Source organism: Zalophus californianus, chromosome 9, assembly GCF_009762305.2.
Source record: "Zalophus californianus isolate mZalCal1 chromosome 9, mZalCal1.pri.v2, whole genome shotgun sequence".
NCBI lineage: Eukaryota > Metazoa > Chordata > Mammalia > Carnivora > Otariidae > Zalophus > Zalophus californianus.
In genome coordinates this window covers 135,493,423-135,519,694 of record NC_045603.1, presented here as the reverse complement: position 1 = coordinate 135,519,694, position 26,272 = coordinate 135,493,423, and the positions used below count along the sequence as shown (strand labels likewise).

Below are 26,272 nucleotides of genomic sequence, written 5' to 3'. Positions count from 1 at the left end.
AAGTCAGGGAATGTATGACTTAGCTGGATTAGCTGTTAAGGCTTACTCCACAGGTACAGTAATTATGGAACCACAATGTGGATGAAGGTCTAGGTAGATAGGCCAACGCCATAAGATCAAGAACCCAGAAACTGACATGTGTATGAGAACTTACTGCATTGTAGACATTAGAAGGAATGGTGCCTGCAACAATGGTATTAGCGGTGGGGACACTTAGATATGCCATCTCATACCATATACAAACAAATAAATTCTGGATGGATTGAATATGTAAATCACAAAAGCAAAACTTTAAAATATTTGAAAATATAGTAGAATGTTTTAAAATCTGTTAAATGTCTTTATACATATGCAAATACATGTACATGATTTTATATAAATGCGTAAGTACAATCATGAATGAACTTTTCCCTTCAGTACACTTCTTTTTGTTTGGCAGTTTCCTCCTCCTTTCCTCTCTTCCCCCCTGTCAATCCTTCCATCCGCAACCTCCACTCTAACCCATGTCAGCAATACCATACCTATCCTTCTGTGTTTTGCTCATATAATTATTTACACACAGCCTCACAAATAAGATACACATATGCAGGATCTTTGCTTTGTTTTTCAAAATTAGGATCATATTTTTCATATTTTTCTAGATCTTCTAGATATGACCTTAGGGTCAATAAAGATTTTTTGTCAACTCATTTTCAGTTTTTTTCCAGTCCTGATTTATATTGTTCTTTCAGGTCTTCTATCATTTTCTTAATGTCTTTTAGCTAACTTTGGAATAGTATGTCATAGTTTTGCTCTTCTTCTTTGAGTATTTTGTTCTCAAGTGCTTTCATTCCCTGTAGGGATGTTATTCTTCCCCTTTTCCCATTTTTCTTAGAGTTATTTTGTGTAAGACTGACTTGGAGAATTTTCTGTTCATTTTAATATGAATTTAGTTTTTCTGAACTTTACAAAGAGGTTTGGTTCAGATAACTTTTCTAACTTCACAGAGAGAAGCTCCCTCTCTACTTTTTATGGTACCTTGCTTCTGTGATTTCCAGGCTCCGTCTGTTTTCCCCACTTCCATCTGGACTCTATCTTTCCTTTTCTCTGTTGTCCCTGTCCTCCATTTTGATGCCACTACCACCAGTTTCTCCTTGGGGTGGAGTCAGGTCCTGGAAAGGAACCCTGGCTGGTCAGTTTTGAGAGTTCACAAGAGCTAGACTGTGTCACAGGTAATCTGAAAAGTTATTTTGAGGTGTGAGTGGGTGATGTGTTACTTAAGGATTCTTCTTCAATAGTGATGAAGGACAGAAATGAGATTGTACACAGTTTTGCCGCTATAGGCACCAGCAGGGCTGAGTGAGGTTGATGAGTGATAACTAGGAGTGTGTTGTCTCCCAGCAGATAAATCCTGCTTCAGGCAACAAGTCTTAATTACTTTGGGCCATGAGAAAAGGGTATTTTTTTTCTAGTGAAGACCCTCCCCCCTCCATAGGATAAATAATGTGTTCGTTTAAAAAAAAAAAAAATTGTTGCCTTTATGTTTAAAACATATTTTACTTTTTCTCATAACAAGTAGTCAGTCCTTGACTTACATAAGAGTTCTGAAAAAACTTAATATAAGGTTTTTGAATAGGGTGGAACTTCGCAGCATGAGATGATTCAGACTGGGGGGACTATTTAAACAGTATGCTGGAGATAATTTATGAGCATCCCTCAAAAATAATTTTTTTTCAAAAATAATTTTCTTATGAGTACAGCTTCACTTTTTTAAAGTGATTTTTCTGGTTTTATGAGGTCTTTGTTTAGTGAAGTAACATGCATTCCTTCTATATAAGAATGAAATCTTTCTTTTTCATATAGAAAAGAAAGCGGAGAGCAAAAGACGATGATGTCGTAAGCCTTAACAGCCTTGATCTAAAGGTAAGCCTTCCTGCTCTGTCAAAGCATTTAAAAATATGCAGATAGCGTTTTATTTTTGTGCTATAAGGATAATGAATGCTAATTTTTAAAAAAATTATAAGTGCAAAACTGAATAATATGGGCTCTTACAGGTATCTTCTTTTTTCTGTTGTACTTTTTAAGACTGAGGTAAAAGCCTTCCTAAGAACAATGTTAAGCTTTAGCTAGTGATCTCACACTCAAATGCCTGAAGAGGCCAGGCGTACGGTGTGTGCAAGGAGGAAGGAAGGGAGGGACTGTGGTGGAAAAGAGAAATGTGCCCTCCTGTAGGAGGCAGCTGCTACTGTGCTCTAGCCCACGGCTCCTTGTAGGACTGTCAAAATCGGGATTTTTATGTGAAATCTCCCAGTCTTTATATGTTGGACCATGCAAACCAAACAGCTTGTCTGCAGGTCCGAAGTGGCCGTGCATTTCCAATGTGTGACCTGTGACTAACTAAAATCCAGTGCACACTTAAAAAATAATTATGTATCCTTTATGTAAAACTGTAGTTAAGTCCCAAAACCTGGTATTTATGGAATTACTTAGTCCATTTTTATCGGTTGGCAAACTTTACAGAACCATCTTGGTTTTAACGAACCTTTTTAAAGATTGTTACATAAAAGTTACACATTTTTTAAGCGAGATTTTAAAAATGTTTGACATCATGTGTAACGATGGCAAATTTTTATAGGTCTGCCCATCAGCATTTTACCAAATCCAGCAAGCCAGATTTGGGGGGTGGGGTTGGCATGTGTACATACATAATATGTTTATGGAAGAACTCTGTGTTTTAAGTGTTAGGCTTTTTGCAAAACAGTTTTAGTTACATTTAAAAATCCTATATTCAAAGAAAGAAAAAAGGATGAAATGGCAACCATGAGTATTTTTAGGTATGCTTCAAATCAGATCACGCACAGAAATAGTGTTTATAGTTTGCCACAATAAAATCCATGGTCAAATCTACTTAAGTATAACCCTCCTTTTGTTTATCCCAACTTCAGCGGTTCCCATCATGCAATCAGATTCTTCTCCTTTTATCTATCTACTTGGTTCCTCTCCCCTGGATTATTTTGAAGAAAATCCTTTACTTTGTATCACGTTATCTGTATCATCAGATTGAGTGTTCACACTTCCCTTGATTTGTCTTACACCTTTTTTGTTTTGGTTTTGTTCATTTTGTCTGTTTGAATTGGAATTCCTATAAGGTCCGTATATTGTGATTCTCTCTTCAGTGTCTTTTAATCTGTAGGTTCCCTCTCTAGCTTTTTTTTTTTTTTTTTTAGAATTTTTTGCTCTTGCATGACAAGTTCTTCCAGGCCCACTTGTACATTTTGTTGTTGTTTCTGCTCCATACCTGGAAACAGTCATTTCTAAAAACCCTGGTTTCCTTAGGAACCGGTAGAGGCTTAAACCTGAACATTATGAACACTCCTTGCTGCTATATTGATTCTTGTTTCTGTGCCTTTTTAATGGACAAAGCTAGGAAACATACCACTTTTTCAGATAAAGTAAACTTTGAGTTTATACTGAAATTTCAGATTTGAGGCTACAGTGTTTTTTATTCAATTGCGTTAATCTTACTATCTAGATCTCTCAGCCACACCAAAAATTTAGGTCTTGGGGACACTGACATAATTTCTCATTTGATTTACTCACAGTTCAAAGACAACAGCAAATTGCTACTGCATTCCTATAAGTGAAACAATTACTAAAAACATTGTATGTTTTATTTTTCAGATTTTTTTGTTTTTTACATATAAATTATATGTACAACTTACTGTGTTTTTAGATTATTGTACTAGTACTTTTTTTTTTTAAGAGAGAGTGTGAGCAGGGAGAGGCAGAGGGAGAGGAAGCGAGAGAATCCTCAAGCAGACTCCCCACTGAGTGTGGAGCCCAATGTGGGGCTCAATCCCAGGACCCTGAGATCACGACCTGAGCCAAAACCAAGAGTTGGATGCTTAACTAACTGCACCACCCAGGTGCCCCTGAACTAGTACTTTTCTACGTGTAATTATGACAACAACTCACTTGTTCCTTTTTATTTTCAATTTTTAAGAACTGCTTTTTAAACTTATTTTTTCTTATAATCACGTAACAAAATTGTATGGAATTTCAAAGTAGTTCCACAGGATTCTTGTTTCTATTCCTAGATCTTCTACCCTACTTCTTTCTTCCGTACAAAATCCCTTTATTCCTTTTTTAAATTTTACAGTTTATTCTTTCACTTTTTAAAAATAGAAGCAGTTGCATGTATATTTGTGTATCCCACTCTCTTGGCTAAACAGTAGCATGCTGTCTTTCATTATATGCTCTATTTTATTCTTTCCTTATTTGTTTTACTTGTGTGTTTTTGCTTTGGTATGTCTTTCCATATTTAGGAAGGTTCATGTTTTTGTTCTCTTGGTATTTTTACCTTCAGTTTCCTCTTTTTTTAGCCAGTAAATTGGTGCATTCCTATGAGCATTATTATAATCAACTAACACCTCTTCTCCCTCCTCTCCTTCTCCCCTGTTAACAAACTGAAGTAATATCTCTTTATTCTAAATTAATACATTTAAAGTATTTAGTACTTTGTTTTTCATGTACAGTCACCATTTTCCATGTTTTGAACATAGGTTTACTGTATCTACAAGATCAGAGCGTCTAGCCATTGCAGATTGTGCTATGTATCCTGGTAACCATCTTTAGGCTTTAGTTCTACAGGTAAATGTCTTTTGAATGCTGAGCACCAGTTCTAGGTTTTTGGTTTCCTGAAACTCATTTTCTAGCAAGGGGGTCAGCAAACTGTAGCCCAGAAACCATATCTGACCATCGTTGACTTACATATATTGTTAATGGCTGCTTTTAAAAACACTACAGTGTCAGAGATTGAGTAGCAGTGACAGGGACCATGTGACGTACAGAAACTGAAATATTTACTATTTGGCCTTTTACAGAGAGTTTGCTGACCCCTGCTGTAGACTTGAGTAAATTCAGATGACTTGTTCTCATAGTTTTTGTCATTTTTTTTTCTATTCCATTGTTTTCTGTCCCCTCCCTGATTTTTACTTAGATTTTTTTAATCTTTTATATTTATCACTTTCTCTCAAAATATTTTCTATCTCTTTATATCTTCTTAAAATTATTTTACTATTTTTTTTTTTTAGTAGGCTCCATGCCCAGTGTGGAGCCCAATGCGGGGCTTGAACTCACGACCCTGAGATCAAGACCTGAGCTGAGATCAAGAGTCAGATGAACCACCCGGGCTTGTCTAAACTTGTCTTCCCTTTTGTCTTTTTTTTTTCCTCTTAATGCAGTAGACGGATTTTTTTTTATTCTGAAATAATTTTTCTTCTATTTTTAATTCTTTTTTTAGTTCTATCACCTCATTGCAAATCTTCCTTTCTCTACCCATCTAATTTCTGAGTTTTAAGTTCTTTCATAGCTTCTATAATTTTATTAATTTATTTTATGCTATAGAGACATTATTCTACTTCACATTTTCTGTATTCTTAAAATAGTTTTAAAGGGGATTCATTATTCTCTTCTTGGCTCATTTTTGTCTTTTCTTTTCTAGATATAAAAGGCAATTTTATATAAGCTCATTTTTTAAGTCCAGTAAATTTTCCTGTCTTAGACGTGAGAGGAGTGAGTGAGCCCTAGTAGCCTGTCTTCACCTTCATAGCTCCAGAGCTCCCTCTTCTGTTGTCTTCACAAAGTGGTTTTTAACAATACAGCCTCACGCTTTCTGAGATCTTTTTGGCTCCCTCGTTTTTATCTGCATTTTTTCTTGTGTTAGCTTCAAGAGTTTAAATGGCCCAGACTGCTAACCTCCTTGCATGGAAGGGCCCTTGCTCTCCGCTCAAGAATTTGATCATGGGGTCCTTCCCGGGTTAGACTACTGTCCTCAGACTAGCATGCTAGTGAGGGGCTCCCTGTTCTCAAGGCCATCAGAGGAGCCCAGTTGGGGCCATGTGTGGGTCTCATAGTGGTCCTTTTCGTAACTATCTGACAAATAAAATGTTTTGGGGGGAAACACTGTCTCTTCATTTTGTTGTAGATTGGTCTGTTTTATTGTGTTGCTCTAGCTGCCTTTTTTTTTTTTTTTTAACTTTAAAGAGTGAAAACCTGTCAAAGATTTAATTAACATATTAATGAGTGAGCCAGCAGAAACACTGAAGGATTCTAATTACTGGAAGAAAGAATGGTGAAGGGGCACCTGGGTGGCTCAGTCAGTTAGGCATCTGACTTCAGTTGGCATGAGTCACCATCTCAGGATCCTGGGATTGAGCCCCCTGTGGGGCTCTGTGCCCAGTGGGGAGTCTGCTTGTCCCTCTCCCTCTGCCCCTTCACCCGCTCATGCTCTCTGTCTCTCAACTAAACAAATAAAATATTTAAAAAAAAAATGCTGGAATAAGATTGCTAAATTAGATGCAAAACAGATTAATATCCTCATCTACATATCTACCTACAAAATGTATTTTCACTGCTCTCAGTTTTCTACAGTTAACATCTGCCCTTACAGAGTCGCAAAACCTGATTAGTAACAAATGGTGAATCAGATAAGATGCACGGCCCTAGAAGATAAGATCATCCACTGACAGGACATGCAGGCACCCTTTATATCTGATTTCAAGTTTTGGATATTTTCTTTCATTGCTAATCCTTTCCTTAATTTTACCACCTTTCTAATTCTGATTTATGCTCTCTTATAGCTAGTCCTGGGATATTATAGTTTTTTTGTGAGCACGTTTTTCTACCATGCCTTTATTTTTTTGTAGGGATATTATTTTTTCCCTTATACCTTTTTTCCTTATGAAAAGTTAATAAGGGATTTGGCTGTGATTCTTTTCTGTTGGTCATTACTACATGAAAATGGCTTTAGAAAGGAGGAGTGAGTCAGGAGAGCTTTTCTAGCTTCATGACCCTAAACTTCCTCTTCTGTTGTCTTTAACAAATGATAAATGTAGATATACTTTGAGTTCTCCAGGACCTGTTTTCCTCCTCAACCTTTATCGGAACCTTCTCTTTTCCTGTGTGTCACCTCTATTCCACTTGACTTGAATCTGTTCCCAGATTCAAGATTGCACCACAGTGTAGGGCTTTGTCCTGGAAGGGAGCTTTCAAAGTCCTAAGCTCATGTGTTCCAGCCATGAACCCCTTTACTGCCACCCTTGAGTAGATAAAACCCTTCCCAGTTTCAGTTGCTGTGCTCACAATGACCTGTCTAACTCTGCAGCTGTAGCAAGTAGCTGTCGATAGGTTTGGGGTTCTTCTCTACTCAGATCTGGCAAATGTTTTGTTTTTCTCTGCTTTCTCTTCTGATGCTATATAAGTCTTATAGTTAGTTGTTGGTAGTTTATCCACATTAACTTGTATTTTTGGGTTCTTGGGGATATGTACCTTGTTACATGGTGCTATACATATTGACCTTGGGGTTTTGATTTTGCTGTCCTTGTTCTGTGTGTTTTTATAGAAGAATTTGGAAAAATTGTAAAACTATGTCGTTGCCATCACCTTAGTCCCAGAATTATGACTCCTGTATTTTATTCCCAGTGTGAAAGCAAATTTAGATTTCTTCTGAACCCAGTATAATTTTAGCAGATTTTATTGACATTGAATTGACTGGAATTATTTAAATTGCTATAATTTTTAGGATAAATTGTATCTTATGCACTGATACTAATACTCATCAACTAGCCAAAAGATAAGCTTTTTATTTTCCTTCAGAATTTATCAAGTTTGGGGCAATGGTTATACATTCGCATATACTGTTGCTATGTTCTTCAAACTGTGGAGTTATATTCAAGAAAGAAATCCTTCTAAAAGTTTGATTACGTTAGCCAGGCCTACCTACATGCCATGATAGAGTCTCCATTTCTTCCAAACCTGAGGAATCATGTACAACTATGTACAACCATGATAAGAATGAATTTGAAATTATAATTTATTGAATATCATCTTCATATACTCAAAACTTTGCTAGGGTCTGGTCTAAATTATTTATTGATTGATTGATTGCGCAAACATTTTATGGAGCACCCACAATGTTCCAGGTCCCATACTTAACCTTAGAGATAAGACTATATCCAAGCAGGAAACGAGAACCTCTGACAAAATCATGCCTGCGTAGATTACAGAAGTATGATAGTGTTAGAGGAATGGGAGGGAGAAATAGAAGATTTGGGGAGGTTTTGATTTGGAGTTGGGTTTTTATGAAAGTGAACATGAACTGGGAAAACCAACCCTAGATGGAGAAGGGGTGTCTAAAAATGCCAAGAATTAAAATGAGTTGTGTATGTGTAAGGAATGATCAATTCTTTGGAAAGAGTCAAATATATGAGGAAAAACTAAGAAATGAAGTAGTACAGAGGGTTAATTGGCCACTCAGTTTGAAAGCTGAAAATGATTGGCTGAAGAGTTTATTGACCTATGAAAATCAACAGAAAGGACATTCTGGATTCTTGAACTGATTTTCTACAGTTATAGTCCTTCCATCTCTGTAGAAAGTACTTGTTAGTGAAGACCTGGTACAGAGTCTGGAGGCCTGGAATGGGAGTGATGACTGTGGAAATGAAAAGAGCATTCCTAAGGTTTCATCTTCATCAGTTTTTTTCTTCTTACTTAATGATCTTTCTTTGGAGAGCTCATTCACTCACCAGATTCAGCTGTCTGTAACTGATGACTCCCTAATCTGAATCTTTATGCCAGATCACAGTCCTGATTTTCACATCCCTTTATCCAGTTGCTTCGAGAGATATAGCCTTGTAACTGGCCTCCCTACTTGTAGCCTCTTTATGATGCCATATTGATTTTCTTTGGTCTTTTTTTTTTTTTAAGGGGGGGGCACATGCCCGTGCGTGCAGGTGTGGGAGGGGCAGAGGGAAGGAGAGAGAATCTCAAGCAGACTCCATGCCCAGGGTGGAGCCCAACATGGGCTCAATCTCATGATCCTGAGATCATGACCTGAGCCGAAATCAAGAGTCCTGATGCTTAACCGACTGAGCCACCCAATCGCTCCTCCTTGGTATTTCAGTACCTTGCTAAATTCTTTAAGTAGCTACTCATTGCTTTAAAGATAAAACCCAAATGTTACTTAACATCTAATCGCCATTATGATGAGCTCCATACCCTATCTCTCCAAAATATCTCTCGTATCATATTCCCTGTTTCCTTTCCCTTGTACATCCTTATTCCTTTTCTTTGTCTGGAGATTGCCTGCCTATCCCCACTCAGGCATTATATCCAGGAACCCTTCCCAGAGTCTTAACCCCTCTCCCTGTATCCCACCCCTACCAACCTAGCCTGGTTACCCCTCCCATAAGCCCTCTAGGTAGGGAAAATTGAATAGAAGGAGCAAATTAGGATTTCATGAGGAGGAAAGAAGTCAGCAATGAAGTTCTGATGATCACAGTAGCATTAAGCTATATTTATACCTTGAAAATAATTGCTCAACTCTGGCTGTAGGTCAGAGTTACCGAGAGAGTTTTTAGGGGAGGAAATGTGCTGCTAGGCCCTATCCCAGACTATGTGAATATGAGGAGATGGGGAATGAGGATGGGTGCCATTGGGACCTAGGAACATCTGGGTTTTGTTTTTGTTGTGTAAGTTGTCCCAGCGATTCTTAGGTATAGCCAGAACTTAACCATTAAGTTAGAATGTGACATTCTTAAAGTTGTCCCTCTTCCCAAAAACGTGCCCTGAAATGGATACTCTGCCAACTCTCCTAGGCCTGTGTTTTGCATGGCCTTTCATCTAAATATGATAGTTATTATGTAATATGCTAAATATGATCAGTTTGTATGGTCTTTTGAGGCCTGTTGCTGGGAGCCATTACTTTATTTACCTCTGTACTTCAGTCACCTAGCCACATGGCCTGACACATAATAGGTGCTCAGTAAATATTTAATGAACAGATAAAGTAGTATAGGTCATATGAATCAAATAAGACTTTGGACTTAGGTAAACATATAACATGAGCATTGTGTTACATATTTTGATTTTGGATATCTTACATTAAGAATTTAATACTGATGTTAAGGATTTGTCATGTAGGGGATCATTGGCTGTTTTGTTGTGAAGTTGTGGTTGCTTATCAAATTTGTCACTAAGTAAAATTTTAGCACTATCTTTTATCAGGTTGCCTTACTACTATATTATGTATAAAATTATTCATTTTGAAAGGAACACAGTGTTTGTTTTCCAAAGGTGTTTCTCAGCTCTGTTTGTTAGCAACCATAACCTTGCCCTTTTCTTCTGATAGTGAAGGGTCCAAAGTGACTTTTTACTTTGTTAATGTAAAATAATCTGGGATGAGTTAAGACTGAGTCATATTTTTATGACCAAAGTTCTTTAACTCTGTTAGTGATCAAAACATAAACCAGAACACTTCAAAAGAAATGTTTATATATATATACATATATATATATATGTATATATATATAAATGGTTCGTTGTTTTTCAGAATGTTCAGATTTAGGGATTTCATTTTCTTGTAGGTTAAATAGTATATTGAAGGGTTATACTTTGAGTATTGGTGTACCATGTAAATTTTAGATTAAACATAATAAGTTATGTATATTATTCCTAATAAATGATTTTAAAAACATTTGTGGTTGTTTAGGATTACAATCGTCTTGTCAGTTCCTGGATTAATAAAATCTCACTTTTGACAAACCCACCTCTTAGACCATGACAGGTAATTGGTAATTTTTCTGAGGCACAGATTTGAATAATTTGAAGCTAGCTGGCATGCTAAAGCTAGTGGCTTAACTTAGTATTTTTTTTAAAGATTTATTTATTTGAGAGAGAGAGGGAGAGAGTCTTCAAGCGGACTCTACACTGAGTATGGAGCCTGACTCCAGGAGGAGCTTGACTCAGGGATCGATCTCACAACGCTGAGATCATGACCTGAGCAGAAACCAAGAGTTGGAGGATTAACCCACTGTACCACCCAGGTGCCCCTAGTGGCTTAACTTATGAATAAGGCTAGCTTACTGCCCCCCATCTTGCATTTTGATGTAACTTAGGGTCTCTGCTGGTTGCCCTATAACATAATATAATAAAACATTGTTTCTCTATGACATAGGTCCAAAAAATGAACCCAGCTGCTGGTACGGGTGATGAAAGTTAAGAGGAACAGAGAATAGATATAAGAAAATGGTTCTTAGCCAAAAACATAAAAGTTAAACATAAAACAGTTACTCCTGATAATGCTCTGAGAAGCTATTGAAGTGTATCCAGAGCTATTTATCCTTAAGGTTAATCATTCCTAGACCTTCTGTGAATCATTCCTGGCTGCTATGTGCATGTAAATGCTTGTGTCTGCTTTTTAATTATATAAGTAATATAAGAATGCATTGTCTTTGTTCAAAATTAAACTTTTTTTTTAAATTTCCTTGTATCGCCTTCATCCTCTGAAGTAACTAGTTCCTATTTGATGTTTTCTAGGTTCCTTTCTGTTTATTTACATACTTTCACACAATGTGTTTAGTAATGGTGACCTATATGTATGATCATACTGTACATGTGCTACAGCTCACTTTTTTCCTCTTTCTCTCTTATCAATACCATATAAGGCTACCTCATTCTTTTTTGGTTGCCATATCATATTCCGTAGTATAAAGTACCATAATCTACTTAACCAGTCCTTGAAGAATGGCCCTTTAATATATATTCCATTTTTTCACATTAAAAACAATGCTGCAGTGTGTCTTCTCCTTCCATACAGAGGAACCATTGTTATGTCTCAATTATGTTATATCACAATTTTTGCCAATTGTGATAGACAATCAGACAGAAAATTAAAGGAATAGAGGACTTGAACACCACCATAAACCAATTGGACCTAACAGACATCTACAGAAAACTATCCAGTAAGAGCAGAATATACATTTTTCTCAAGTGCACATGGAACATTCTCCAGAATAGATCATATAAAGCCTTAATCAATTTGAAAATATTGAAATTATACAAAGTATTTTTGCAGTCACAATGGAATGAAACTAGAAATAATAGAAGGAAAACTGAAAAATTCACAACTCTGTAGAAAATAACAGTATTGAACAACCAGTGGGTCAAAGAAGCAATCACAAAGAAAATTAGAAAATACTTGGAGACAAATGAAAATGAAAACATAACATACCAAACTAGTGGGATGGAGCAAAAAACTAAAAGGGAAATTTATAGCTATAAACTCTTACATTAAAAAGGAGAAAGATCTTGGGGCACCTAGGTGGCTCAGTTGGTTAAGCATCCAACTCTAGATTTCGGCTCAGGTCATGATCTCAGGGTTGTGAGATCAAGCTCCACATCAGACTCTATACCGGGCTTGGACCCTGCCTAAGATTCTCTTTCTCTCCCTCTCCCCCAAACTCCTGCTTATGTGCTCACTCACTCTCTCTCAAAAAAAAAAAAAAAAAAAAGGAGAAAGATCTCATATCAGCAACCTAACTTCACACTTTAAGGAACTAGAAAAAGACGAACAAGCTACATTCAAAGCTAGCAGAAGGAAGGAAATAATAAAGATTAGAGTGGGTTTTAATTAAAAAGGGAATAGAACAACAGAGGAAAATCATTGAAACTAAAACATGGTTCTTTGAAAAGATAAAACCAACAAATCTTTGGGTAAATTGACTAAGGAAAAAAAAGAGAAGACTCAGATTACTGAAGTCAGAAATGAAAGTGGAGACATTGCTACCAATTTACAGAAATAAAAAGGATTGTAAGAGAGAACCATGAACAATTTTACCTATCAGATTGTATAACCTAGATGAAGAGGACAGGTTCCTCCAAACCTACCAAGACTGAATCATAGAGATAATCTGAATAGACCTATAACTGTTAAAGAGATTGAGTAATCAAAACACCTCCTGTGAAAGAAAAGCCATGGACCATATGGCTTCACTGGTGAAATCTACCAAACATTTAAAGGAGAATTAATACCAGTCCTTCTCAAATTCTTATAAAACATTAAAGAGGAGGGAACAATTCTTAACTCCCTCTGTGAGGCCAGCAATACCCTGATACCAAAGCCAAAGATACTACAAGAGAAGAACTCTACAGACCAATATCCTTTATAAGAATTGATGTACAAATCTTCAAGAAGATTCCAGCAAAGTGGATTCAGCATATTAATAGGATTGTATACTAAGACCAAGTGAGATTGATTCCTGGCATGCAAGGATGGTTCAACAAATGAAAACCAACCAGTGGAATAACTCCACATTAACAGAATTGAGGAGAAAACCTCATAATCATTGCAACTGATGCAGAAAAAGCATTAGACAAAATCCAGCACGCTTTCATGATTTAAAAAAAAAACCAACAAACTAGGAATAGAAAGAATTACTTCCTCATGAATAAACAAGATGTGATATATACATACAATGGGATATTCAACTTTAAAGAAGAATTGAATTCTGATACATGCTACAACATGGATGAACCCTGAAAACATTATGCTAAACAAAATAAGCCAGATACAAAAGGACAAATGTTGTATAAGTTTGTTTATATGAAGTACCTAGAATAGTCAAATTCAGAGAGATAGAACATAGAATAGTGGTTACCAGGGTTTGGGAGAGGGGAAATGGGGAGTTACAGTCTAATGTGCACAGGGTTTCTATTTAGGAAGAAAGAGAATAAAAGGAGACGATGGTGGTGATGGTTGCACAACGTGAGTGTACTTAATGCTTCTGAGCCCTACCTGCTGTACGGTACCCTTAAAAATGGTTAAAATTGGTGGCGCTTGGGTGGCTCAGTCAGTTAAACATCTGCCTTCAGCTCAGGTCATGATCCCAGGGTCCTGGGATCCAGCCCCGTGTCCAACTCCTTCTCCCTCTGCCCCTCCCCCCACTCATATTCTCTCCTGCCCACTCTCTCTCAAGTAAATAAAATATTTTTTAAAAATGGTTAAAATGGTAAATTTTACGTGTATTTCATCACAATTTTTTAAATGTGAGAAAAGGAAAAATAACTTGACTTCTTTATGTTATATGGATATTAGCCTCTGATTTATCATGTATGTTGCAGGGTTTGGGTTTTTTTTTTTTTTAGTCTCTTGTTTTTTGTTTTTAGATGGGATCGTTTATTTAATATTTTTATAGTTTGAGAGTTTTCGTTAAATTTTCTATTCATCGTGTTTGGCATTTTTTTTTTTGAACCCTCTAATTCTGAAGAATTATATATATTTCAGAAATGCCTTGGAGATCTTCTCAGTTTTAGATTATTTTCATCCTCTTACTCTAGTTGTTACTTCTAGAACTCAGGAAGATTTCAGAAAAATCTGGAATTATTTTATATGTTTATTAACTCTTTTATTCTTTCCCTCTCTTTAATCTTGTATGCTGTTCTTTAGGAGAATTCCTCAACTTCATTTTCTAGCTTGTTAATTCCTTATTAGTGACTGTTTTGCTAGTTAGCCTATTTACATTTCTATTTAGGCAATAAATAAAATTTTGACAATTTTTTTTATTTCCAAGATCTCTCATTTTTTGTTTTGTTTTCCCATAATAGTCTTTATTTTCATTAATGTATTTTCCCGTATTGCCCTTCTGGGGATATTACTTCTATTTCTTTTAACATATCCTTCTGTTTGCTCTGTTAACTAATATAAAATAAACCATAAATTAAATGAAATTATGCTAGGGCCAGTAAAGTTTGTTCAGAAGTTGCAGACTTTTGGACTTAACCAGTTGTGTGTTACTACTTGTGCTACTTTGTGTAAATTATACAACCATTCTAAGCCTCTGTTTTCTGTATTTAATGATAAAATATTGATCTCAGATTTGATTCATAGCCCTTTTTCTCCACTCCTCAGCATATTCAGTCTTCATTCATTCATTCATTCATTCTTACATTATTGAGCTCCTTCAGTGTGCGAGACACTCAGAGAACAAAACATAGTCTTTTTGCCTTCATGAAGCTTACATTCTGGTGGAGGCATTCTGTCTGCAGGTAATATCTGTCTGTAACCCTAGAAATTTGTAGAAGAGACATGTATTCACTTTATTGCATGCATCTCATTCCCACCTTTTTGAGACCCAGACTCCTCGAAGGGAGAAAGAAATAGGAGCGAGTCTCTTTACCTTACTGGATGAGATTACAGTCCTTTTCATTTTGGTTGTAACTTCTGTTTCATCCTCTGTGGGATCAGTGAGAATGAGTAATGGCTCCATCAAATCCTGCTAATGAGGGATCCATTCCTGTGAAACTCCCCGAGGTATTGATAGCCCGTGGCAAGATTAGCCACATCTTTTGGGTGCCCTCCAGGAAATAGCATACTATGCGCCCTTCCAGTGCATGCTGTTCTCGGCCCACCTGGATGCAGCCATCCCAGCAAGACCACGCCCTCAATCTCACCTCTATTCTTTGTACTAGAGGAGCCAGAAATTCATGTGAGGTCAGTGCCATGTGGGCCCTCTCTCCTCTTGAAAGTCCCTAAGGGAAAGAAACCTTGGAGAGAGGAGAGAATAGTCTCTTTCCAGGAAAACTACAGGCCCATACCAACAGCTTTGTTTCTCATTCCGTTTCTGATGAAGTGGAAATGGCTGTAGTGGGCATGAATGGTTCATTCCCTGATCAGGCTCTAATGAGTAAATCCTGCAGGGAAGCCATAACTGAAGCACATTCTACTCCTCCACCACCCGTAATAGGTTTCTTTTACCCTGAGCTGGTGGCTGGTGCCACTTGCTTATGCCTCCTAAATTAGAAATATGGGTGTCTTGGGGCACTTGGGTGACTCAATTAAGCATCTGACTTCTGCTCAGGTCATGATCTTGGGATCCTGGGATTGAGCCCCGTATTGGGCTCCCTGCTTAGTGGGGAGTCTGCTTCTCCCTCTCCTTCTGCCCCTCCCCCCCACTCGTGTTCTCTCTCACTCAAATAAATAAAGTCTGAAAGAAGGGAAGGAAGGAAGGAAAGAGAGAAAGAAAGAAAAGAAATTAATTAATTAATTTGGGTGTCTTAGTCTGGTTTTCCCCCAGAATGTAGAACCTGAGGCAAGGCTTGAATGTAGATATTTTATCTGGGGAAATAAGGGACTAGGAAAAGGAGGAAAAGTATGTTCCAGGGCAAGTTGTTGACTTGGCATCTGGGCCTCTGAGGAGTCCTATAGAGCATCCTCACAGGCAGAGGAGGAGCAGTTTCCTCTACTGGCCCCATTCCCTGTTGGTCCAGATTCCCTGTAGGGTGTGTATATACCCTCGTATTTGTAGGTTGTACATTCAAGAAGCCCTAGGGCAGAAAGAGGGATTTGTAGTGCAACTAATCAAATGGTAGCGGTAGGGAATGTGAGCAGGAGGAGGGTACAAATGCTGTTTGACACTGTACACTCTACTGTAGAGATGTGCTCATATACTCCTTTAAGTCCCACCTGTCACAGAGGCCTTGGGTCGTGGCCAGCTGCCATCTCTGCACGTTCTGACACAGAGGAACAAGCCACGCTGTCTGCTGCTACCCAGAGCCATAACTGATGAACATCTTCCTCCTCTACCACTGGAATAGATTTCCTTCACCCTTGGCCACCACTTCAGTGGGTCTGAGTTACTTGCCCCACCTTAGTCCTTGAGGGGTCTGAGCCCCTAGTCGGTTTACCTTTTTTGAGTCTTGGTTGACTACAGAGCCAGGTTGTACCTGGGAAACACCACATCTGGGAGTAATGATGAGAGGGACCAGTTCTAACACCCACTGATTCTTAGGACCAAGTATGATGGCTGTTGAGGACATAGTACCATATATAGGCTGTTTCACATGTATCATATTCTGAAGGACAGTGTTCCAACAGTGCAGAATTTTAACCCTGAGCTGCTGCAATAGCTACATCTTCAATAAACAATGCCATCATTCTGTTGAGCTGTCTGTTTCTGGATAATGGGGAATATGGAAGAACCAGTGGATCAAGTGATTATCTTTCCATTGTTGTAACTCCTTTGCTATAAAATGGGTCCTGAAGTCTGAGGCAGTGTTGTGTAGTTGTGTAGGATCTCGTGCAAGTAGAGCAGGCACCGTGCCAGCCCTTAGATGATGGTGCTGGCAGGGGCCCTGAAGATGGAGAAGGAAATTCAGCGTCCGGTGGAGATCGCCACTGTAGCAGGGGTGAATCACTGCCCACTGTAGAAGTAGGGTCTGATGTAATCAGCTAGCCACCAAGTCTGCCCAGGGAATGGGACTGTACGGCTGGATTTCAGCATCATTTGTCAGCTCCTGGCAGGTGGGGCCTTCATCAGTGAGTGGTGAGGTCAGTCTTGGTAAGAGGGGCCCCTGCTGGGGAGCCGCATGTACCTTCACACCTGCGCTACGGCCACTCCCCGTGGGCCTTTTCCAGAAGTGCTGTGCTGGCTTAGGAGAGGGACTTGTCCATATGCACAGGATAAATCATTGTTTTTACCTAGTGCCTCCAAGGCACTACTACCTTTGTACTCTTGATAACAGGAGACAAAGATCCTCCCACGTTGTGCACAATCCATAGGTCCATTTATATGCCTCTTTTCCAAAAATCCTCTCAGCCTTTTTTACTTTTTTTTTTCTTTTAATCTTGCTCCTTGCAAGCCCCTGAGCAGTCAGCCAAACTGTCCGTCACTTGTCGGGAGCCTGCGTATATCTGTACTTCATGCCCTTTCTCCCTCCGTATAAACTGGACGACGGCTCTGCCTGCTGGAATTGTTGACCTGTACCACACTCTCCTTTAGGATTACCCCTAAATGGCACTGCAGTACAGTAGGGGGTCCACAGTAGTGCTCATAACAACAGACGAAGCTAATCTACCCAGGAATTAGGGCAAGTTTTTCTCCTCTATCAGTTGGTTACCAAGAGCCACCCCCACTCCCACCACCAAATGAAGAAGGGCTAATATCAGAGTACTGGGACAGTTGGGGACATCTATTTATGTAATTTACTTATGCCCTTTGGTCTTATTCAGACCGAATTCCAGATAGACCATTTCCATCATATAATAGGTTGCCACTGTACCTGCCCAAACTTGTGACTTGGTGGGCTTGACCCTGTTCATTTTGGACAGCTCTGATTGCATGAGTCATACGATGCCCCGTGGGCAGGTCCTCAGTGTTCACTAGGGCTGCTATAGCTATGGCCGGCTACCTTCCAGAAATCAGCAGGCAGTTTCCTGCCATGGAAAGCATAGCCTAGCTTCAGAACCCTAGGGACCTGCATTGCAATTCTTTTCCTGGCTTTGCCAGAGACATCACACGGCCTCTTTGTCTACCATAGAGACCTCTAGCTTTAGCAAATTTGCTAGGTCACATGGTCTGAGCAGTATGACAGCTTGCACCACAGCCTAGACCTGCTACAGAGACTTCTGCTCTGGATTCCACTCAAAACTGTGCATTTGAGATGACTCCACTAATGGGTCAGAGCAGAATTTCCAAATACAGGTAAAGTCCTACCTAGTGCTGTGCCCCTTCTAGTGCTAGGGAATGCAGGTACAACAACTTGTTCTTTACCTTGGAGGAGAGATCTCAGAAAGCGTCAGGCCATTGGACCTATTAAAACTTTTCTAATGTGGCGGCCCCAGAATTTTCATGGCATGCATTTGACTTCCTAGGGTGTCCAGAATACTTGCCATTTCCTGCTCACCAAGTCCTGTTTGATGTCATCAGTTTACTGGACTAACACGATATTCCGTGGATCGCAACGTCCTTTAGGACTCTGACAGAACAGAAAAGTTAACAGCCTCAGGATATGAAATAGAAAGTGCTGTCCTTCCCACAGTAAAAGCTAACTACTTTTTTTTTTAAAGATTTATTTACTTATTTTGAGAGAGTGAGAATGAGAGAGAGAGAGAGAGAGTACATGAGAGGGGGGAGGGTTGGAGGGAGAAGCAGGCTCCTCACCGAGCAGGGAGCCCGATGCGGGACTCGATCCCGGGACTCCAGGATCATGAGCCGAAGGCAGTCGCTTAACCAACTGAGCCACTCAGGCGCCCCAAAAGCTAACTACTTTTGATCTTCTTCACTAATAGGAATTGAAAAGAACACACAGACCAGATCAATAGCCATATACCAAATGCTAGAGGATGTCTTGATCTGTTCCAATAAAGGATCTACATCTTGCCCAATAGCTGAGATTAAGCCTACCACTTGAGTTAAGTTTACAGTAGTCCACTGTTAGCCATCACAGTCCATCTCATTGTAAGAGGCCTACAGATTAATTGAATGGAAATGGGGTGGAGACTATCACTCCTTCCGGCTGTAATTTTGATGCCTATCTCTGCATTTTCCCTTGGTGTGCAATATTGCTTCTATTTATTATCCTGGCTCCAGTGTAGGGGTTAGAATTTCAGGGGCTCCCACTTGGCCCTTCCTGCCATAATGACTCTGAGAACATTATGAAAGTTACCAGCGCTTTTTCAAAGCTTTTAAAGCAATTAACAGAAGCCAGCCAACTCTACAACCTTTGCAGTTACTATTAACCCCCTATGTTGTTCATGTGCCACAACCGCTGTATGAGCCATTGCTTCACTCCTTCCATACCGATCAGTAACCATAGACCTTACACCATTTTTCCAATGAGGGACCCAGTTCCAGAATCTCATTCTGTGTGTCTAGTCTCCAGGGCCAAGCTCAGTTTCAGTGTCCTAGCCAGGTTCCTTCCAGAAATCAGCCTGAGACGTGAGCCAAGCAGTGAGTCTGCTTTGAGGTATGGTCCCAGGGAATGGGGAATTGAAACAGAAGGAGGCAGCTAATACCAAGTGTCTGCATTTAAGCTGGTCACCACTGTGGGCAACTGAGGCTTATTTTTGCTGGAACCTTCTGAAGAGCCATGTAAGATATACCGCAGAATTGTCTTGTGAAGGGACTGAAGAGGGAGCTTTTATTCACCAGCCCCTGTGCTCCATTAGTCAATGGCTACCCCATGGAGTGTTTATTTCTCACACTACCAGGTACCTGTGTAAATGCCACATTCCAATATTCAAGAAGCCCAGAGTGGAAAGCAAGAGTGACCTAGTACAGCTGGTTGCTGGAGCAATGACTGAAGTAAACGTGGGCTGAGGAAACAGGAGGCTGGGCACAGGACACAGGACCATTTGTCTTCAGGTTTGGGCCTTAGCTGAGTTTCAGGGGCAAATGAGGAAAATCCCACTCAGCATCCTGTTATACAAGCCCAAGCGATCTTATATTATACTAGAAGTTACTTGCTCTCCTATGTCATACTTGAGATAAAAGTCACCACTAACAGCACCAATACCCCATTTTATTTGCTGTTTGTATTACTATTGCAAAAAGAACTGTGGTTTTGTTAATACCAAACTTCTTAGCCTGTCAGGTATTCTGTTTATAGTCTTGCTAATAGTATAAAGATCCGAATTGATCTTTTTCCAAACCAAGCTCTTAGTAAAGCTTGGAGATAGTCAAATGTTTAATCCAGATGATTTTTTAAAATTCAGATCTACACATAACTTCATTACCAACCTCTTTCATATTCATTTAGTCCAAATGTAACTGCCTTTTTGTTGTTTTAAAGATTTATTTACTTATGGTGGGGGAGGGGGTGAAGACTCCCCACCCAGCCCTGCTGAGCACAGAGCCGTTGGGGCTCCATCTCCCAACCAGGAGATCATGACCTGAGCCGGAACCAAGAATCGGACACCCAACCCACTGAGCCGCCCAGGCGCCCCACCTTTATTGTTGTTTTTAACTAGTTACTAAATAAATTTGGAACTCTGGTGTTTTAGAAGTTCCATTTTGTTCATATTCGAATCAGTGCTTTTTAGTAAGATTTAAAATTCTTTTTTAAACTGAGCTATTTTTAGTGAGATACATAGTAGTTATTTGTAATCTTAAATTCTAGAGTTTTTTTTTTAAGATTTATTCATTTATTTGAGAACACAAGTGGGGGAGGAGGGGCAGAAGGAGAAGGTGAGGGAGAAGCAGACCCCCCACTGAGCAGGGAGCCAAGCTGAAGGCAGACACATAATGGACTGAGCCACCCAGGCACCCCAAATTCTAGTCTTAAAGTGGAACATAGTTTTCTTGTATATAAAAAAAGCCCTTAAAATACTTCTTGTGAACTGTGGCAACTTTTCATACACTTACATGGTTTTTAAACATGTTTAATTTAGTAATAGAAAACATGAGAGCTACACAAGGGCTGAAGAAACAGATTGTACTGTTATCCATATTTCTCTACAGAATAAGATTGTTTATGTAGTCATCTACATAAGGTCCTTATAAATAAACAAAATTACAAAGCTGAGAAAAAGCAGGTTGGCAATTGCATTTCACAATATTACCTACAGAGGGCAGCAGAGAGCTTAGAGTTTGTTTTCTCTTTCCCATAATGGGGCTTTCTCAACTAATTTCCAATGGCTTGTGATTCCAGACAAAAGTAAATAAAAACAAATAATATCCAGACCAGAAGAAGTAATGATTATTCTTTAGCTCTAGTTTGTCTAAATTCCAGAATTCTGATTTCACCTTAAAAGGAGGAAAAAAGGTTAATAGCCTTCCTCTATAGAAGGGAAGCAATGTTCTCTTTATCTTTGTATTTTAGGAAAGAAAGCATTGAAGACTCCATACGAGCAGAAGAACAGAGGTTATAACTATAACTGGTCTTTGGAAACCAATATTTTCTCCAATCTGGCATCTTTTATAGAGCTTTATTATTATTCCTAGAAAACTCAGTTTTTAAGTTTATAAATTCTAGATTTTCTACACAAAGAAAAGATACTTAACCAGTCTGTGCTTCAGTTACACAATTTGTAATATTTATAAGTCATGCTCTGATAAGCTGTGACTAACATTAAACAATTGAATTAGGATCTCTAAAACTGAAGCAGCAGGAACTATTATCTTTTTACTTAACTGCCTTGTTATAAAAAGGCTATAAGGCAAATAATCTCTCAACTCTTTTATGATTTCCTTCTCTGTAAAGTGTTCCCATTTATTTAACAAACACTAGCTGGGACCAGGAGACCCAACTCACAGAAGGCTGGCCTGCACCGGCTGTGCACCAAGTGTGCACTGAACATGCTAACAGTGGTGCGTTCCCTGTCTCACCTGGGGGGTGTGCTGTAACAGGAGTTGGTAGACCAGACTCAAGCCTGTCCAGCCACTGATTAACTCTGCAACTTTGGACTTGTTTCTTACACTGTCTGAGTCCCAGCTTCCTCCATCTGTAAGATGGTGCTAATAACACATAATTCATAAAGCTGGCTAAGTAACACACATGAGGCTCCTAGCACAGGGTAAGGACATAAATTTTCCTTTTCTTTTTTCACTGATGTTCTTCAATTTCTTCCTAAGAAAACAGAGGAGGATGAGTTAATGACCTCAAAGGACCTGTTCAGCCCTCTGATTTTATGGAGCATTGTTAGCGTCAAGATCCTTTCAGGCTCATCACTCAGGGTGCTCATTGAACATCCTGTGTTCATTGTTGCTTTTTTAGATGCTATCTACAGTTGTCTAAATTATATTTGGGCCACAACCCTGAACGTTCAAAATGAAACGAAGATTTTAGGGTTAGTGAGTTGGGATTTTTGTGCTGTGACTATCACCATTAAACCCTATGTGGCTCCTGTAGGCTTTCAGCTTTTACATTTTATAAGCCTTGTCCCTCTACCTCTTGGACCCTCAGCTAAAGGAGAGAAATGAGAGAAATCCCTTCTCCTTGGCCTTACCTCTTTCAGAACTAAATAGAAAAACAGTGGAAAGAGATGTCAGGTAACAGACCCATGAGATCACCCTAGCAGCTTCTTCCCTACTCTCCCTGAGTGTAAGGCCTGTATTCCCTTGGCCATCAAGTCTTGGCCTCACTTGCACCATTTTGAACCAGTGAAACTAGACCAGTCTCCTGGGTTCTAGCCTCGCCTCTTTCTGAGGACTTGAGCAGGTCAGTGTTCTTATCTGTAAATTAAGGAACTGGCTCCAATGATCTCTAAGGTACTTCCACTTTACTGCTGTATATTCTGCACATAGTCAGCCATCCTTAAGGCCAAACATATCCACATATGTGTGATCAGGTGTGGTCAGGTAATAAAGGATAGATGATGAGATATAACCAATCACCATTATTTTTTTTTTTTTAAGTCTCAGAGCAGTTGGGGTGCCTGGGTGGCTCAGTCAGTTAAGTGTCTGCCTTCGGCTCAGGTCATGATCCCAGGGTCCTGGGATTGAGCCCTGCATTGGGCTCCAGGGGAGTCTGCTTCTCCCTCTCCATCCCTCCCTGCTTGTGCGCGCTCTCTCACTCTCACTGTCTCTCAAATAAATAAATAAAATCTTTAAAAAAAAACAAGTCTCAGAACAAAAAGATGAATTATCATCATCTTGAATACAAAATACATTGGTATTTATAGAAGAGCAGCATTGACGCTTTCTGTAAGAAGTTACACTGTCCTGCAAACCTTAGTAAATTGTTTTGTAGATCAGTTGTCATTTTAAATAGTCTGTGCTATTTATTCTGCTCTGTTCACTCTTCAGCCTCCTTAGTTTATCTTCTGTCTTTATTCCACTGAACTAGCACGCTCCAGGTCCTTGTTAAACTTGTAATCACTAAGTCCGTGCATCTTTTCTTACCCTTCTTAACCTTTTTGCTGTAATTAACACCTTTTCTTCCCTGGCATCTTGCTATGTTTCTTTTCTGCTGACTATTCCTTTTGCAAAAATCTTTCTCCCTTGGCATCTCTCCAAAGTTAGATCCTTGGGCCCTTGTTCTTTTGTCCAGATTTTCTCTCCCAAGCATCTCATTCACTCCTGGTTTCCACTCTGATCCCCGTGTATATGACTCCCCAGTCTAAATCTGCCCTCTGGCTTCTTTCAAGTCCTTGTCCAGCATCTCCAAGTTCTAGCTCAGTATTTTCGTTTTCATGTTCTTCCACCACCTCAGTAGATCTAAAAATGAAACTCAGAAGTCTCTGTCAAAGCTCATTCTTCCTCATTTCTTTATATGTATTGACAGTTACTGCTCCTAACTTTAAATTGTAGGCATCTTTGACTTCTCAGTGTGTTGCCCCTTGCAGGTATCCTTTCCCTTCCCCACTGACCCTACCTTAGGCCAACTGCTTGATAACTGATTGTGATTTTTGCATTATATTCCCAGTCATCTTTCAAACCATCTGATAGATCAGCTTACAACATAACTTCTATTATCTCTCACGGGCTCAGTAAAATTCTCTGCTCATCTGTCTACCCACAGCCCGTGACCACAATCTGAGCTTACTCCTTCATGCTCTTCTGGGAAATCCTTGCACTTTTCCCCTACTTGGGCCTATGAAGAACATAACATGGCCTTCCAAGCACCACTCAAATAACATCTCACAATGTCTTCTCTAGCATCTTTCCCAGCCCCATCTCTGCTCAGAAGACTGCTGGAAGCTGCTGCTCCTCCTGAGCTCCTGTGGCGCTTACTATAAGCTAGCAGTACAGCTTGGGAATTTTCAAAAGCTGTCTTTTATGAATTATCTCTTTGTGTAGCCTACTTTTACATAATGGTGTATTAGCACTTTAGGAGCAAATATGAAATCTATTTTTAATATCATTCACAGCATCTAGAATAGTGCCTCCTACATAGATTTCTCGGATTAATTGATCCTAATAAATCCTGAAAACAGAAATTTTTTTGCAAATTATTGACATCATATCATTCATAGTAGTATATAGTGAAAATCCTACCTTTCAAAATAGAATACAGTACATTCTGTTGAGGAAGAAAGTCTGCTTCTTAGCAGGCCTATCAAACCAACCTAAGTGGTGCTTTTCCAAAGAAAGAATTTAGAGACTGTCACTAATGCGTAACTTGGGGCAAGTTACTTCACCTCTGTGGACCTCATTTCTCTACCTGTAAAGTGCAAGTTACCTTTTAAATAAGGCCTTTTGACTCTTTAGGACTCTATCAAGATGAGTCATTTCAGAATAAAGCAGGATCCCATGATTAGAAATCACCTTTTTTGTATTTATGGTGTAAAACATCTATTACACAGATGGCAAGTTTTTAAAGCATACAGGAAAGATAGGTGCCTCTCAGTCTGAGCAGTGCTGACAGTGAAATCTGAGGTAGCGCAGTTCTTGCCCCACAGCCCTGTGGGAGAGCCACCTGACCAACAGGGTGACCTGAAGTGTGCCCGCGGTGCCTGCTCTGCCGGTCAGTCCCAAGGGCGGAGTAAGGGCCTAGATGCTCTCATGGTGGTGAATATGTTCGCACTAAAAGGTCCCTGAATAATCAGGCTTTTCTTTGGTTATCTGACTTAGAGCTTTCTTACTTGAAGTTGTCAAGTTTCGGCCACTGAATTCCTTTCTAGGTGATAGGGTTTTAGAGAAAAAGTATCCCTGTCTGTGGCCGAGTACCAGAGTAGGTAACCTAGATAAGCAATTAGTTTCCCTTCCGGAATGCTTTTTAAGCCAGGAAAGCCCTTAACATTAACCTAAGGTTTCCTTGAGCCTTGAGTTGCTGTAGAAATTCCAAACCTCTTAGAAAGAGCTTTCTCCTGCAGGAGGCAAGGGAGAAGCCGCGAAGTGCGGCTGTCAGTTAAGCGCGGTCACGTGTCCGCAGGCCCCGCCCCCGGAGCCCCGAGGTCTGGGTGGATCGCGCGGCTGCGGCGGAGCAGTCGGAGCGGCGCGGCGCGAGGGAGAGGCAGGGGCGGATGGCTGCCGGGGGGCCGGGCGCTGGGAGGGGAAGCCTGCCTGCCGGTAGTGCCTTGCTGTAGGGCGGGCTCGGCTCCCAACGACTGTGAGGGTTTGCGGGGGCACTGGGGGAAGCATGGTGGCTCATGACGAGATTGGAGGTCTCCTGCCCATCAAGAGGACTATACGAGTCCTGGACGTTAATAATCAGTCCTTCAGAGAACAAGAGGTAAGACCAAAGGAAGGTTTTCTAATTCCACGGAACTTTGAAGATTTTTCACAATTTATTAACAGGATGATTTTAAACTTAACTTTTGATCTCACTGAGTGTTAAAATGTAGGACTTTGATTTCTATGCAGGTTTGAAACGTGTCTGGCTCTATTGTAGAGGTTTATACATAGCATAGCTTGAGTGTACACAGATTTTAAATGTGTATGCTGCTAAATTTGGTTGAATTGGTCACATTTCTGATGCTTAATACATTGTTCTTTTTAACTTGCAGTTATATTACCTAGTCTGAGGAACTGCCTTACGGGGTAAAAGGAAAATAAGAATCCCTTCCTTCCAAGTTCACACTAGTGAACAAATGGCAACTAAAATGCTATCAGACCTAGTGCTTGTTTTTATTTTTATTTTTCTTTCCACATCTAATAAGTTTATTTTGTGCGACTTTTTTTTTTGGAAAGGAAAATATGTTAAAATATTTAAACCACCGAACCATTATTTAGATTACTTCTCCCCTCCTTGCTTTAATTTTCTAAAGTCATTATGGTTTTTAAAAGTCTTTATGAAC

At 39.5% G+C, this 26,272-nt stretch overlaps 1 protein-coding gene across 1 annotated transcript in view; it reads left to right on the top strand.

Moving 5' to 3' along the window:
* NET1 (neuroepithelial cell transforming 1) overlaps nt 1–26,272 on the top strand; it is a 60,110-nt gene that overhangs the window by 21,525 nt on the left and 12,313 nt on the right. The window contains exon 3 of the mRNA XM_027592818.2: nt 1,843–1,902. Within this exon, the coding sequence (XP_027448619.1) occupies nt 1,843–1,902 (60 nt within the window). The remainder of the gene's footprint in view (nt 1–1,842; nt 1,903–26,272) is intronic.